The 15,874-nt window shown below is 32.3% G+C and overlaps 2 protein-coding genes and 1 long non-coding RNA gene across 3 annotated transcripts; all 3 read left to right on the forward strand.

Annotated features, from left to right (window-relative positions):
* Window positions 1-425: 425 nt before the first annotated feature.
* LOC133881388 (uncharacterized) lies at window positions 426-1,467 on the forward strand. Its single transcript, XR_009902500.1, has 2 exons — window positions 426-627; window positions 1,115-1,467. It is a non-coding gene; the product is annotated as an uncharacterized LOC133881388 (long non-coding RNA).
* Window positions 1,468-4,247: 2,780 nt separating this feature from the next.
* On the forward strand, window positions 4,248-6,205 carry LOC133881387 (uncharacterized). The gene is made up of 2 exons (XM_062320301.1): window positions 4,248-5,230; window positions 6,083-6,205. The coding sequence occupies exon 1, from the start codon at window positions 4,630-4,632 to the stop codon at window positions 5,227-5,229; it is 600 nt and encodes a 199-aa protein (XP_062176285.1). The 5' UTR covers window positions 4,248-4,629; the 3' UTR covers window position 5,230; window positions 6,083-6,205.
* Window positions 6,206-11,178: 4,973 nt separating this feature from the next.
* LOC133882232 (uncharacterized) lies at window positions 11,179-12,239 on the forward strand. Its single transcript, XM_062321355.1, has 2 exons — window positions 11,179-11,206; window positions 11,349-12,239. The coding sequence occupies exon 2, from the start codon at window positions 11,465-11,467 to the stop codon at window positions 12,125-12,127; it is 663 nt and encodes a 220-aa protein (XP_062177339.1). The 5' UTR covers window positions 11,179-11,206; window positions 11,349-11,464; the 3' UTR covers window positions 12,128-12,239.
* The last annotated feature ends 3,635 nt before the right edge of the window (window positions 12,240-15,874 follow it).

The following is a 15,874-nucleotide window of genomic DNA, read 5'->3' on the forward strand; positions in this document are numbered from 1 at the left end:
TGTCAAAATTCATAAAAATACCCCTCATTTTTTTTAGCCAAAAAAAAATAAAAATTGCTTGTATTTAGGTGTTGGGAATTTTGATAGGATTTAACGAAAAATTCTAACGGATGGTTAAAATTAAAAAAAATAAAAAATTGAAAGATGAATACCCTAAATTGACACTTTTTAAAGTTTAGGTACCTTCTTTCAAAAGCGATGAAAGATCAGGAGTTATAAGTGAAGTTTTTTCAATAAATTGTTATGAAATTAATTAGGCCTAGGTTTGATTTTTAATGCACGCTCAAATTTAAAAAGTATTAATTTCATGCCTGAAAGATTTAAATATATATATACTTGTTTACTCGCTAGTTGCTATACATCTGAGAACATGCAACTGGTTTCCTTTCTTTCTTCTCCCACTGCAATCCTCTATATAAAGAAAATATCTCACGTTCATATATATATATAGCTTCTTATACTATCTCTTTCTTTTTCTTATTTCAGACTTGTAATTGGAAGAGAAAATGGCAATTTCTTCCTTTTCTTCCAGGGCTTTTTTTGGAGTTTTGGTGTTCTTTGCTCTAGTCTCTGCTATTGTTTCATCTGCTTCGGTTAAGTATCTAAGTGATCGTGCTCCACCTCCTGGTAAATGTTTATTTTCATTTTACTTGTATGGAGATGGGTTGTATACAGGTTTTGATTGGTCATAAACGAAATAATTTTGTGACACTTACACAATAAACATCATAAAAAATTTAATGTCGTTTTCAGTGTAAACGTCGCGAACCCATTTACGTCGTTTCACACTAAACGACATCTTTTTGTGCTGATTACCGTGTAAGTGTCACAAAAAAATGGGTTATTTACATTGAAAATGACATTGACTATTTTTAATGCCGTTTACTGTGTAAACGTGACGAACCTATTTATGTCGTTTCAGTGTGAAACGACGTAAATTTATGATGCTTAAGGCCAAAGCGTCGATAAAAAAAATTCTTGACGGGCGGTATCATGGCCAAACTGAAACGTCATGGAAAAAACTGCACCAACTTATTGGTTTTTAATATGTATATATAGGCCTTCTAATCTCGTTTTCCTTTTCTTTTCCCTTAATTTATGTGACAATATATAGTAATAATGGAACAACCATGTGGAAGTTTAAGCAAAACTTGGCATGGGAGATGCAGAAGGTCACATAACTGTAATAGGCATTGCAAGAATGATGAGCAGGCAATAAGTGGAGCATGTCATGGGATTTGGACAAAGAAGTGCTACTGCTATTACAAATGCGACTCATGAGTGCAAGACAATGAAAAACTCATCATTATTGAACAATTGTCTGTTTTTTTTTTTTTTTTACAAGGAATATAATTATCTTGATAGGGATTAATTTTGCTGTTTTATAGGATGTTTTGTTTGTTTTAAGACCATTTTATAAGTTTCTCTGTCAACATGTACAATGTTGATCAGATTTGGTGATTCTCATATGCTTTTGGAAAGATGAAAAATTTGAAAATAACTTGGACTAAGTGCAATCCATTAATGGTTTCTAACATATCAATTAATATTGGGAAAAAAATTCTTCAAAATGGCTGAAATCAGCAAAAGAATGAAGTGGAAGATGGTGATTTTATTAGAAATATCTCCATGGGCTTTCTCTAGCTAGTTTGAACATTTTTTTTAATGGATATTTTTACAATGAAGCTTGAGAAAAAATAAATATAGATCGAGTTAACTACAAGTAGTACCCCTGGCCTCTAACTATCATCTTGATGCTGCATGGCATAGTGGGTCGTTGATTCTATTGTTCTACAAGTACAAAACTCACAACTCTTTCACAAAACCAAGAAATTCAATGATGGGTAGGAAAACAGAAGAAAAATCACTCATAGACTATTTATTATGGAAAAATTAATAACAACAACAAAGTTTTTAGGGCAGTCGATCAAGCCAACCTTATTAGGCTTAAATAGAAGTAGGGTCTAACTCTGAAAAATAAATTACAAAACTACATTGCCGCAACTCGGTCGAACGAGACAGAGCATCATCATGTGATAACAACCCTTCTGGAACAACCTCCGTGATATCGACAAAAGCTCTCGAGAATTCATATTGATGCTTATCTTGTCGCCTCGTTCGAGAACAGGTATTGCATTTCGTTCTAATGAAATTTTCTCCTTCAATTTTCTTCTTGAAATTGTTGGCCACTTAATCTATATCACATCCTTTTCGCAACCCCCCCCCCCCCCCCCCCCCCCCAATTGTTTTCAATTTTTGCAATGTCCTTTCAATCTGTTATTGGGGTTGCAATATTTCCATTATGTGATCCAAAATGATAAAAATACACTCCATAAGATATTTTTATCATTTTGGATCGCGAAAGGGAAACATTTCAACCCTCGTAGTAGATTGGGGTAGGGGATATTGCAAAAATTTAAATATTTGTGAGACATTGCAAAAAGAATGCCATTTAAAGATGGTAAATATGGTTTTCCCAAAAACATATATATCCACACTTTTTTTTCTTTTTTTCTTTTTTTTTTTTTTTGTGAATGCATGTTCATCATATTTAGTTGTAATTATTAAAAATCAATGATATGATCCTGACTTCTTCTTCTTCTTTTTTTATCTAACTTTTTTCTTCTTCATTTTGTTTTCTCTTTTTAAAACAAAAATATCAACAAACAACCTAAAATACAAAACTGCTTTCACTTTTATGTCACATTAAAACATTTTTTCAACCAAAAGAAAAAGAAAAAGAACCCTTTAAAAAGTATTAACAAAATTAGTCATGTGTGATCACTGATTCCATAGAATTCTGCGATGTTCTATTAAATAGAGTTTTTCTTCAATCTGGGTTTATAAAATTGCTATGCGGCCCTTAAGTATGTAAGAAGCACATGCTTTTTTTTAATAGCATTAACAGGGTTGAGGAAATTTTACTAAAAAACATGTGTTTCTCACATGTAATTAAAAACATCTTCTCACATATTAAGGGACACATGATACTTTTATAAACTGGTTAGAAGAATTTATTACAAGTTTGAGAGAAAACCTTGTCTTTTATTTATTTATTTATTTTATTTTTTTTAAAAAAAAAGAATAATTTAAAGTTTTTTACATTAGCATTTATTACCATATTTACTTTTAAATATTCAAATTTTGCTTTACCCGCATTTTTTTCCACATACGATATATATATATATATATATATGAAGAAAAAAAAATCCTAATTTAATCCAAACATTACTTGAATTTAGCTTTTGAATAAGTTAAATGATTTTTTTACGAATCTTATTTAAATTAACCATTGAATCTGTATGACTTATATATAGGCCTTACATACCAAATAGGTAATTTAAAAACGAGATGTGTAACCTTTGAATAGTTTAAGAGAAATAAGAAACTTCTATATATTCGACATTATGTACCTTCCTTCTGAAGATAAGAACAGTGCAACTGTTTTATCTCAACCGTTCATGGTCTCAATCAACTCAAATCAAGTTTTGTCTGAGTAGATTTTAGAGATTTTTGTTTCAGGAATATCATAAAGCAAAAGGCTGCACTAATTGGGTGTCTTTGAAGACCAATAAAAGGAATTAACCTGAATTCAAATAAAGCTGAAAAGTACTTTGGAAGAAAGGAAAAGCAGCTGTTACTATCCATGGTGTTTTCTTAGTGAGTAAGAATGAGTTTAGAATTTACAAGAAAGGTTTAAACATGCATGATTAGTTTTGGTATCCGCAATCATAATCAATAAAGGGTTTAGCTTGGGCCTAATTTAAGTAAGAATTAAATCCGTTGGGATCGAGACATGTGTTATATAATGAGACACAAAAAACACGTGTTTCAACTCCAACAAATATAGTTCCAACTAAAACTAAATCCAAGCAAACGGTAGGATTTGCGTTGTGTTCCCCTACAAATAAGAAACTAATTGATAGCATGAAGTGCATTAATAAGTCCACAATGCATCTCATTCTCAACTAATAATGCCACCAATTTGTCTTTTGTTTCACACAAAAATAGAATTCAAAAAATAAAGATAGAATGAGATATTCCAAAAGAATTGCCTCGGATTATCGGATTGAAATTTTCAGCAATTCTTCCCAAATTACTAAAATTATAGAACTCATAATTGACACTCCAAATTGTCAGGACTTTCAATCCCTAAGTCTAAATGCATGGAAAAAGTGTTCAATAGTGAGCCCACAATTTGCATATTTGAAATAAAGTAAATAGAATCTTAATGAAAAAGAAGAAATAAAGCAAAAAAATAAAATAAAAAGGAATAAAATAAAAATAAAAAGTAAAAGCTATATGTTTATAAATGGCGAACCCGCTCAACATAAAGAGTTCAAGAGCAATCCTTATCCCCTGTCGGACAAACAGAGCATACAGTTCACTCTGTTTCCTCTGCCTATCTCTGTTTTCCATTGCAGCCTTCGCTGCCTTTTAAGCCTCTGTCTCAATGCTCCGAAACCTCAAATCTGCCTTCGTCTCTTTTCTTATGGAAGCAGTTTTCCTCTTTTCTCTGTTCAGAGAAATGGTTGCCAATGAAGCTTTGATGAAAACTCAATTCCCTTTCGAGTAACAACTCCAAAAAAAAAAAAAAAACCTTCTGCTATTTTGTCTCTCAAGTCCTAAATGCAAATGGATTCATTCAATTTCTTCAACATCAGAGCTGAGAAGGCGAACGCTATGCTAAAGAATCGCCAGCTTCAGAAGATGGTAAACTTGTTCTGGGTAATCGAGGTATGCGTTGTTCTTGTCACGATTTCCAGGCTTTCCATGCAACTCCCACTTGCTGTCAAGAACTCCACCGGGTATTTCCGTGACGTGACATTCTCCTTGGTTAATCCTCGCTTCCTGTTCGTCGTCGGAAATGCTATAATCATCACTCTTTTCGCCAAGTCCGGGCAGTTTTCAGCTCAAGATTGCACAAAAAAGACCTCAGGGTCTGATCTTTACGAGGAGTTCATCAACAACAGAGCAAATTCCAAGCATAGTATATCTGATCAGAGTCATCAGAGTATGGCTAAGGATTACTGGAGGAGTCAGAGTTACTCGCAGATATCAAACAGCCGAGGGAAGAGTATTGTTTCTTGTGAGAGCTCGGCCAAAAGTTCAAATGCTGAGGATGAAATGAGCAACGAAGAGTTCCAGCGAAAGGTGGAGGCTTTCATTGCCCGGCAGCAAAGGCTTTTAAGGGAAGAAGACTGCTCTCTATGTATTTTCTCCAAATAGGGTAGGAGGAATTTCCTTCTGCTCTGTCTATAAAATTGTCATGTATTATTTATCATGCGAAAAACACATACGAAAAGCACGTATTTTTTTAATAGAAATTCTTCTAATTCAGTTCGAAGACAACGTCTGTCATGGTATAATTTTTGATTCTGTCTGTCATGAATAGTCCAGATCTTGCAAAAATCAGGTGGGTAATGCAAATTTCAGAGAATTCATGCCATGGAGATTTATTATCATGAGGATAAGAGAATTTCTAAAATTCTAGAGCTGATGCCCTTCTCTGGATAAGATAAAAATATGGCATTATGGGAGGAATACATCCTAAATTCTATTTAATGCCAAGTTGATGGCTGTTCAACGTTATTATTTGAATATGAAGTGTTAAGGGATGAATACGAGACTTAGCACCTATGTAACATCTTCACAATCTCCGTACATACCTAATGGAGGACTAACGTTCTAGATGTCATAATTTTCCTTACTCAAATCTCGAACGTTCACGCTGGGCCCATATCATGTTGGGATGCTTTAGCGCCACATAGTATTACTAAGTTGAATTTGATATCACTTGTTATGATTTAGGAAAAGCGCTAGCTACATTTGCGTTATTAAGTACTCCAAAATAACTAATTAAAGTTATAATTAGAACTTCTTAAAATCACTTATAAAGTTAATATATTCACAATCGATCCCACCCACATAATACTAGACTTTATCTCCCAAGGCATATTATGAACTGTCTTCCACTTGCAATACACTCTCTTCCCCTTTTTGTTTAGCACTGATTTTATGTTTAAATTGAATATAAGAATATTAGTATTAACTTTTGGTGCGGGTTCATGAACTTTAGCAGATAATTGTCACTTCAGGCGTATCGGATCCTTTAGGAAGCAATGGGGCCAGCTGATTTTGCTTGCTTCTCTTTACGATCAGAGATGATGTAATTAGGTGATCAAGAGATTTCTGCTTCATAATATGTCTACTATTTGTATAAAAAGTATATATATTATGAAGCTGCTTGTTGATTTGTAGAATATTCTAATTAAACCTTTAGTGACCAGAGTCATACAATTTCTTTAATTAGTTCTCAAATCAATTATTTTACATTTGATATGCGCCAGAAAATAAGTGTCAGCAAATTTTGTTGGCCGGCATTTTTATTTTTTTAAACTTAATGTTCAAACGACACTAATTTAAATTCAGCGCTGTTTGAACAGTAAACGACGCTAAATTATTAGTGTTGTTTATTTCGTTCGCTTCCCAAACGACACCAATTTGTGTGGCAAAAAATTTAGTTATATATTTTATGATCTAAGAAAAAACGCTAGTCACATCTGCACTATCACTCCAAAAGGACTAGCCAATTTGGAGTTTCTCTAGAATTCTTTATAAAGCTCAGTTTCATGTAACTAGACAACGTGAAACTTAGCAGTCATGATTGTCTCTTATAAACCACTCACTCTATGCGAGCTATTTATCTCTTTTCAATATGAGACCGGAGTGTTACACAGAGAGGAAAAATGAAGAGAAGCTGGCAGGAGCTCCTGCATCTGCCGGAAGAGAAGAAAATGAAAATGAAGAGAAGAATAAGAAAAAGGAGGAGGAGGAAGCTCAAGGAGCTTTTGCAGAAAGAGAAAAAGAAAGGGAGGAGGATCCTTTTATTTTTCTTTTTCTTTTTTTAATTTTTTATTTACATTAATGTCGTTTAGGGGTTCAAACGATATTACCAATTTAACGTCATTTAAACAGTAAATAGTACTAACAGCTTAGCGTCGTTTCACTGTTCAAACGACACTAAATTGTTAGTGTTATTTGAACAAAAACGGCATTAATTAACGTCTCATTTGAACAGTAAACGACGCTAATTTAGAACCTCGTCTCTATGTTTAACGCCATTTTCAAAGCAATACTATTCAAACGACACTAAGTACCGGTTTTTTTTAGCATTCTATCGTATTAATAGCCATATTTCTTTCATATGGTAAACTCTTTTGAATGTCAGTTGGATTTATGGTTGAGTTTCTTAATTAGTTATGAAATCTTTACCCAGCCTTTGGTCTAATTTGAAGAGTTTTTACATTATCATCGATTATGAAAGTGAATGGATGGCCACTACTACATTTAACACCTTAAATATTGCAGTTATTCATTGCGATCGAGCTTCCTCTTCTTGCTTTAGGACTGCAATTTTGACTGATTTATGTATACTATCTTTCCTTAGAGTTTGGCAATTTTGAAGAGTTTAATTCTTTGGTCATCATCATCATCATCAATGATAAAAGTAAATTAATTAAACTACTTAATTAAGTGCTGCAAGCTCATTGATACGGAATTTAATTAGTGCTTAATTAGAAACATTTGTTAAGTGTAAACGTTTGTTATAGGAAGAGAATGGCAATCTCTTATCCACACCTTCATTATAGGAAATAGAATGGCAATTTCTTTCTTTTCTTCTAGGGCCCTTTTTGGAGGTTTGGCAGTCCTTGCTCTAGGGTTGATTAAGTGTTTATTTGGGACTCAAAATTCTTCTTCTAGGGTTCATTAGATCGTGTGGTTCCTCGATATTATTGAGTACAAAGTTTTCTTTTAAACTGAGTCGAAAGAAATTCTTTCAATCCAATTTAGTAAACTAACATACATACGCACGTCCTCAAAGCATGTTGATTTTTTGCATATCTGAAGACATATGTTAGTCTAGTAGACTAGGTTGGAACAACATTTGTTTTTTGACCACGTGATTCAATTCTCACGTGCGTTTTTTTAAAAAAAAAATTCATGTGATAATCAACATGCTTTAAGGACATATATGTCAATATAATAAATTTAGTTGAAAAAATTTCATCTGATCCAGTTTGGAGGAGAACTCTGTTCTAATGTTATCGGGGTGATCTCTTATGTTGCTGGGCCTTTTTTGGTTGCTTTTCTTTGTATATATTTAGCCTTGCATATAAAATTTTAAATGACATAGCACTATATTTAAATAGCGTGCCACCATGTAATTTTTCCGTTGCTATGTATACTTTATCTAAATTAGAATCTAAAGTATAGGTAAAATTATTTTGACTGAAATTCCGTTAAAACATTAGAGTTAAAGAGAGATAAATTGCTGTTAATTTAGGAATAATGTTCAGCTCCGTTTGTTAATGTTTTTTAGATTATAGTTTTTGTTTTTTATTTGAAAAAGTATTCTGATATAATATAAATGTGAAAGTAATTTTAAGTATTTTAAATTGTTTATTAATATTTTTGCTTTGAAAAAAGAAAATAAAAAGGCAAAGAAAAAAGTGCTACCAAACAATTAAATCATTTTGTAGTTGTACTCCACATTGTAATTGTTGTGTCTCAATCATGACTCATTTTATGGTCTCAATTAGAATCCAAGAAAACAGAGCAAGTTGAGCAACTCACAAAGTTTTAAGACAAAAAAGTTTCTTCTAAATTAGATTGTAGAATACAATTTTAATACAACTTGCTATATTCTACCGTTATATCATCCTACATGGCACCTTAATCTAGAAGATAAGAAGAGTGCAACTTTTTTATCCTAATCATTTGTGGTCTCAACTGAACTCCAAAAAGGGGCTTCTTTTTTTTATGAATGCATATGCAATGGAAGAAAACCCTAGCCGCCAAAGAGAGAAAATAAGAATAACCTTCCCAATAACACAATGGTTACTGTCTATCTTTTCTTTATATTTGTTTTTAGCAGCAATCTACGGGATGAAGTTTTTTCTTGCTATTTTGGGTTTCGATTCCCTTTATTCATTTTCTAAAGTTTTGTTCACAGGAAACTCTAAGAGTAGCGATCTTAGGTTTCCGGTATGTCTTTCATTTTCTTTCTAATTCTTTTTTGGGAGCAAATCACTGGCCGATGCAAAGGAATTATCATCCATGTGGAAAAAAAAAAAAATTGGCATTGATGGTAAGGGCAGCAAAAGAGCAAGAAAATCACTGTCTAGTTAAAGTTATGAATGGATCGGACAGTGAGCAATGACGTGATTCGTTGAAAAATGTTGTAGATCTAGAAACTGATTGGGACAGTAACATTTAAACATTTAAACAAAGCATACATCATATTTAGACGGAAGAAATTCATCATTATATCTATAATATTGTTTTGTTAGAGCAACATGCTCTATTTTTATTAAATGAATAAAGAAGACAATTTATAAACTAAATAAAAGACATGCAGACAGAGGAACACTCAAACCTAATTTTGAACCGAGTGGGTCCTATGCTAAATAGAGATTCTTCCAAAAGGCAAACAGTTGCACTCTATTATTGGTGGGAATCTTTTGAAGAAACATTAACTCGTTTAGGGTAAACTGAATCTTATTGGAAAAAGAAAAGGAGACAGAGAAAGGAGAGTGACTGAAAGGCAAATAAAGGTGGAAGTTTGAAACAAAGAAAGATAAACGAGTTGTTGTTATGTGGTGTTTTCTTAGTGACTAAGAAATGAGTCTTCAAGTCTTCTGATATTTGCTGGTTACGGTCGTAATTTAGTTCGTGTGTCGAGTTTGATTAAACGAGTCAGACGATTCAATTTTAACTCGCTAATTTTATGTGAAGTTTGTGTTGGGTTTATAGGTCGTATAAAAAATTGTCAACCTTATTGCTATTTCAAATTTAGAAATTATAAGAGATTTATTGACCTTATTGACTCTTTGTTTAGAATATAAATTAAGGAAGCAACCAAAGGTAAGAAAACCAATATAGTGCATGTGTAAAAGTCTACGAGCTTTTCTCACTTTCAAAAGACGTATTAAGAGAGGAGGGGTATCCATGACTTATAAAGTGTCTAGGTCATGTATCTTTTGGCGATGTGAGACACTTTAATACATCCCCTCACACGTGGCAACTTTGGCCAAACACGTGTTTAACATCGGGAGGAAAAAACCCATCATCGTTCAAAAAACCCACTCTGATACCATGTAAGAAAAGATAATGCTATAGAAATATAAAATGAAAAGCAGAATAAATAAAATAAGAATAAAGATTTTACGTGGTTCAGTTTATGACATACGTCTACAGGGTAAAGCTCAATTGGTTACATAGTTGCTCTTATTCCTTGATAGTTTTACAATACATAATACTTCTATTTATAGGAGAATTGAGATAGGTAAAAATGGTAATCAAATCTGGTTGTTTTGATTACCATCAAACCTAATTACAATCAACTTTATAAAAAAAAAAAAAGTAAAGTACAAGATCAATATTATATATTTCATTTCAATATAGAAAATATATTCTCTAACAACATGTTGATATACTTCTGCATAAAAAATGCTATAAAGCTATTTGGATAGTTGAAAAAGTTTTTATTTTTATTTTTTTGGATTCTGCATATGGGACACAAGCTGGCCACGTGTCGCAGAATAGGAGGCATTGGATGCATAATTTTTTTTTTTTTTTTTTTTTTTTGTGTATTTTGTAGTCAAGATAAGAATTAAATTGCACTAAAAATGAAATACAGAGAAATTCAAGAACAAGATACATAACCTGATTTGTTTGCCCAAAAACAGGACACATAACTTGCTGTAGAAATTTAATTGTAAAAAATATAAATTGCGAAAGAAAATAGCGGAAGCATGGAAAGAAAGAGAATAAAGAAATTTTGGATGATTCGGCTTTAGGAGCCAACGTCCACCGCTACGAAAGAGTCTTATAGGGCTACATCTTGTGTTATTGACTTAAATATATTTATAATACAAATAACTCTATTTACAGGGAAAATAAGATAGGTAGAGTAAATACAAGAAAGATAATCAAATATTATAGATTTAATTACAATCACATATTAAACCTATCTTATTTCACTAAGAAAAATATATTAAGAAAAAGTAGAAATAAATCAAAGAAAATGGAATAAAAGAAAAGGTAAAAAAGGCATATATTCTACACCCTATAAATAGAAAGGGAAATGCTAAAGAGTTCAAGAACAATCGTTATCCCCTGTCGAACAAACAAGAGCAATACGGTTCACTCTGTTTTCTCTGTCTATCTCTGTTTTCCTCTGAGGCCTTCGCTGGCTTTTAACTCTCTGTCTCAATGCTTCGAAACTTCAAATCTGCCTTATTGTCTTCTCTAATGGAAGCCGTTTTTCTCTTTTCTCTGTTCAGAGAAATGGTTGCTCATGAAGCTTTGATGAAAACTGAATTGCCTTTCGAGTGAAAACTCCCCAAAAACAAAAAGGAAAAAACCTTCGGCTGTGTTGTCTCTCAAGTCCTTTGTGCAGATGGATTCATTCAATATCTACGACATCAAGGTTGAGAAGGCGAACGCGATGCTAAAGCATCGCCAGCTTCAAAAGATCGCAAACTTGTTCCGGGTAATCGAGGTATGCGTTGTTCTTCTCTTGATTTCCAGGCTTTCCATGCAACTCCCACTTGCTGTCAGGAACTCCGGCGGGTATTTCCGGGACTTGACAGTCGTCTTGGCTAGCCCTCGCTTCGTTTTTGTTGTTGGAAACGTTATAGTTATCACTCTTTTCGCAAAGTCCGGGCAGTTTTCAGCTCGAGATTCTACAAGAAAGACGTCGGGATTTGATCTGTGCGAGGAGTTCATCAAGAACACTGAGAAGAATCAGAAAGTTCACCCAGATGAGACCACCGGGTATCTTGACAAGCACGCCACATGTGTTGAGAGTACAGTTAAGGATTACAGGAGGACTCAGAGCTACTCGCAGAATTCAACCAGTCGGGTGTGTGAGAAATCTCGCCGTGTTCTGCGACATTCGGAGACAGAGATGTTCAGGAGTAGCAGCCGTTCTTGTGAGGGATTGTCGAAAAATTCATCTCCTGATGATGAAATTAGCGACGAGGATTTCCAGCGCAAGGTGGAGGCTTTCATTGCCCAGCAACAAAGGTTCAGGAGGGAAGAAGAAGAAGAAGAGGAGTAATCTGTACTTTAAATTACTAGAGTATGATGCTTTTTTTTTTCTTTTTCCATTAAATCTAACTCTCTGTATATTTCTTCTTTTGGTTGAATATAACTGTGTGTATATTATGCAATGGTGAATTTTCCCCAGTTGCTTTTGTTTACAATCTCCCAGTCTCTCTTTGTTTGAAATTTGGATCAAATCACTCCTTAAGGTATGCTCCGTTATCAAATCGCTCACCCTGTTAAACCACGGGGTGAGCGATTTGATAACGGAGCATACCTTAAGGAGTGATTCGATTAATTTTTAAATTTTAAGGAGTAGAATCATTATGTTATTACTTATGATCATGTTTAAGATATTCAGATAAAAAAATAAGAATAAAAAAACACAAGAAAATATGTGTGTGTCTGTCAAGACTCACATTGTGAATAAGATGCTAGGTGACAAAAGCAGATAGATAGGGAATTTCTAGATTCTAGAGGTGATGCCATTTTTATTTTTATTTTTATTTTATTTTATTTCTGGATAAGAGAAAAATATGCCATGGTGGGAGGCATGAATTCTAAATTCTGTAATATGCTAATTCAGATGCTTTGATGCCAAGTTTCCCGTTGGTGGGATTATGCTGATTCATATGCTAAGTTTCTGTACTATGTAATATGCTAATTTGAAACACTTGCTAAGAACATCCGACAAAGTTCAGGCCTTCTATACACTAAGAATTTCATCTACAAAAAAAGCATCTTTATCTGATGGGGTAAGTTCAACAAGAAGAACAAAGGAACAAACACCAGAACAACTAAAGGAAACTAGAGATAAAGTGAGGAAGAGGTGTTCATAGGTAGGTCTCTGGGAGGGAGTTACAAAGGGGGCCAAATGTGTTGTGATCATCACCAAAGTTCAAGGAATTTGGAAAGAATAGATCGGATGGGGGAGGGATACATTTCCAGACCAATTTCCACATGAAGAGTCTGAGTTTATGGTGGATTTTGAGATGCTAGAAAATTTTCCAATCGGATTCAGAAAGGGGGTTATGATGCAGCGCATTTTGGCTTTGATACTAATTGATGCAGTGTGGACGTTGTGGATCACAAAATCAAACAAATCGAAGAATCACAACTCTTCCCAAAACTAAGAAAAATTAAGGAATTGAGACTGATCGAGACTCCGATCGGACGGCTCAAAAATAAGTACTCAATCAAACGGGATCCGATCGGATGCCTCGGGTCTCGGTGTTAATCTCAGCCCCAGACCCTCGTTTGAACGCGAACCGACCGCCACTCCAATTAAGGCTCCTGAGAATTCTCTCCAAAGCTCATCCAATAGCAGCATTCGGACGAGCTTTAGACCTTGTTTGGACCCCTATATCTCCTCCATGTTTCTTCATAAATTCGAACACAACCAGGTCAACATTAGGTTATCAAGAAGGGGATTGCGGATGGTTATGCCAGCTGAAAAGTAAGGATTGCTATACATTTTCTCCCCCCTTTTTGTTGGCAATAATTTGATGTGTTCGTTTTAATTTGATTTAAAGATAAGGAAAATTTGCTAAATTAGTGTATGGGTTTGAAGTTGTAACAAACAACTCTCTAAGGTTTAAAAAATGACAAATAACTCTATGCGATATGTATGTGTAACAAATAACTTCCTCCATAAGATTTTTGGTCATTTTTCAATGAGTTTATATGAAATTCCAAATTTACCCTCAAAGAATTTTTTTTTTTTTTTTTTTTTTTTAAAAAAAAAAATGGGTCTCAAACTACCAGTTATGTTAATGTTCTCCTAAATTATAAAAAAAATGTCATTGTCCCCCTTAATGACAAAAATACCCTTCATAATTTTTTTTTAAAAAATAAAATCCTAAAATCCTAAAAAACAAAAAAAAAATCTAAAAAAAATAAATAAATAAAGAGGAGAAAAAAAATGAGATATAAAGGCCCCCTTGGTTTTTTTTTTTTCCAAATTTTTTTTTGGGTTTTTTTTAATTTTTTTTTTTTCAAATTTATGAGGATATTTTTGTCTTACTGAAAATTTTTTTAGGGTCAATTACCAAAAAAAATAATAATAATAATTAAATTAAATTAAAAAAACATAGAATTTTATTAAAAAAAAATGACAAATCAAGAACCCCTTGGTGCATGTACTTTTCCTTAAAAAAATATTATAGAAGACTTTGTGTCCCATTCATGGACTTTAACTTTACATTTTTTAAGAGATTATAGGTGACTTTGTGTCCCATTCATGGACTTTAACTTTACATTTTCCAAAATACTAGCTTATAACACACTCTATGAGTGGGCTTCTTCTTTTTTTCTTTTTTTAAATACTTTATTCAAAACGTCTTTAAAAAATTATTAGTAATCAATTTAATTTCTTCCTTCACTCAATTGGCTACCAAAAAGAAAGAATGTTTATAAGGTAAATTTTGAACAACATTTCTTTACTCAATAATATAAACCCATATGTTAAATAAATTTAGAAATTCATAAAGTTTAATCCTTATATGTTAGAACATGTTAAATATTTGTTCCCATAGATATAGTTTAAAACGAAATGAACTATGTTGATGTATGGACATATAAAAAAATAATAATAAATAAATAAAAGACTGGCTTGTAGGAAATTTATATCTTTTTTTAAAAAAAAAAAAAAGAAAAAAAAAACAGTGACGTGAATATTGAAAACCCAAAAACACAAACATGATTTTGAAAAATCACAATCCATTATAAAACTTTGAAAGCCAATGTCAGCCATCAATTAAACACGTAAAGAATGTGCATTACACCTAAAAAAAAAAAAAATCTTCTTAGTGAACAATAGCATAAACTAAAGAATCTTCATATTTTGTACTAAAAATAACAATAGGAAACCATCTCCCTCTCTCACCAATCACCATCATTTCTTTGAATTCAGTGTAAAATTTAGAAAAAGAACAAATAAAATGTAAATTAAAAAGAATAAATAAATTAGAACAAAAAAACGAAAACAAATAACAAAACTACATGAAATGTGACAAATTAAAAAAATCCAATAAAAAATCAAATATATATATATAAAAGCCGAGTTCAACTTGGTGAGCTTTTTTTTAAAAAAAAGTTAAAAACATCACTGCCCTTCATATCATAGAGTAGTGCTAGAAGGCATACTTTCATTACACTATTGGCTTGGAATTTAGATTTTCTTCTTGCTATTTTATTTTTTATACTTCTTTTTGTTATAAATTATACCTAAGTGAACAAATATTTTAAAAAGTTTTACTTTTTATGTGAAGAAATATACCTATACTTTTACACATTTTTTTTAACCTATAATAAAAAATACGATGAAGATGTGTTTAAATTCTGAAATTATATTATAATGAAGAATCTCGTGTATAGCGCAGGTTATGAGCTACTGATAATAATAGAAAATACCTTTAATTTTTGTATACTTTTTCTGATTCCAATGAAATTCATATGTATAAGAAAAAGTCTTGTCAAATAGAGAATTTTTTTTCTTTTGACCGTCCTTCGCATATATAACGTAAAAAAAACTACATTTAGAACCAAATATATATATATATATAATTAGAAAAAACAATAAAGATAAAAAATAGAAACGAAAGAATTGTATATTTTGTATATTTTTTCCAGTTTTAATGAAAGTGATAGGTACAAAAAAGTCCCTGTCAAAAAGAGATTTTTTTTTTTATTATTATTTTCTTTCAACCGTCCCGGCCTTCACATATATATCATAAAAGAAAATATTTTAGCACAAAAGTAAACA

The sequence above is a fragment of the Alnus glutinosa genome, chromosome 11 (genome assembly GCF_958979055.1).
Source record: "Alnus glutinosa chromosome 11, dhAlnGlut1.1, whole genome shotgun sequence".
Classification (NCBI taxonomy): Eukaryota; Viridiplantae; Streptophyta; class Magnoliopsida; order Fagales; family Betulaceae; genus Alnus; species Alnus glutinosa.

Bases quoted from the DNA above. Each gene is read 5' to 3' on its own strand.
- LOC133882232 (XM_062321355.1), top strand. From the start codon at position 11,465: ATGGATTCATTCAATATCTACGACATCAAGGTTGAGAAGGCGAACGCG.
- LOC133881387 (XM_062320301.1), top strand. From the start codon at position 4,630: ATGCAAATGGATTCATTCAATTTCTTCAACATCAGAGCTGAGAAGGCG.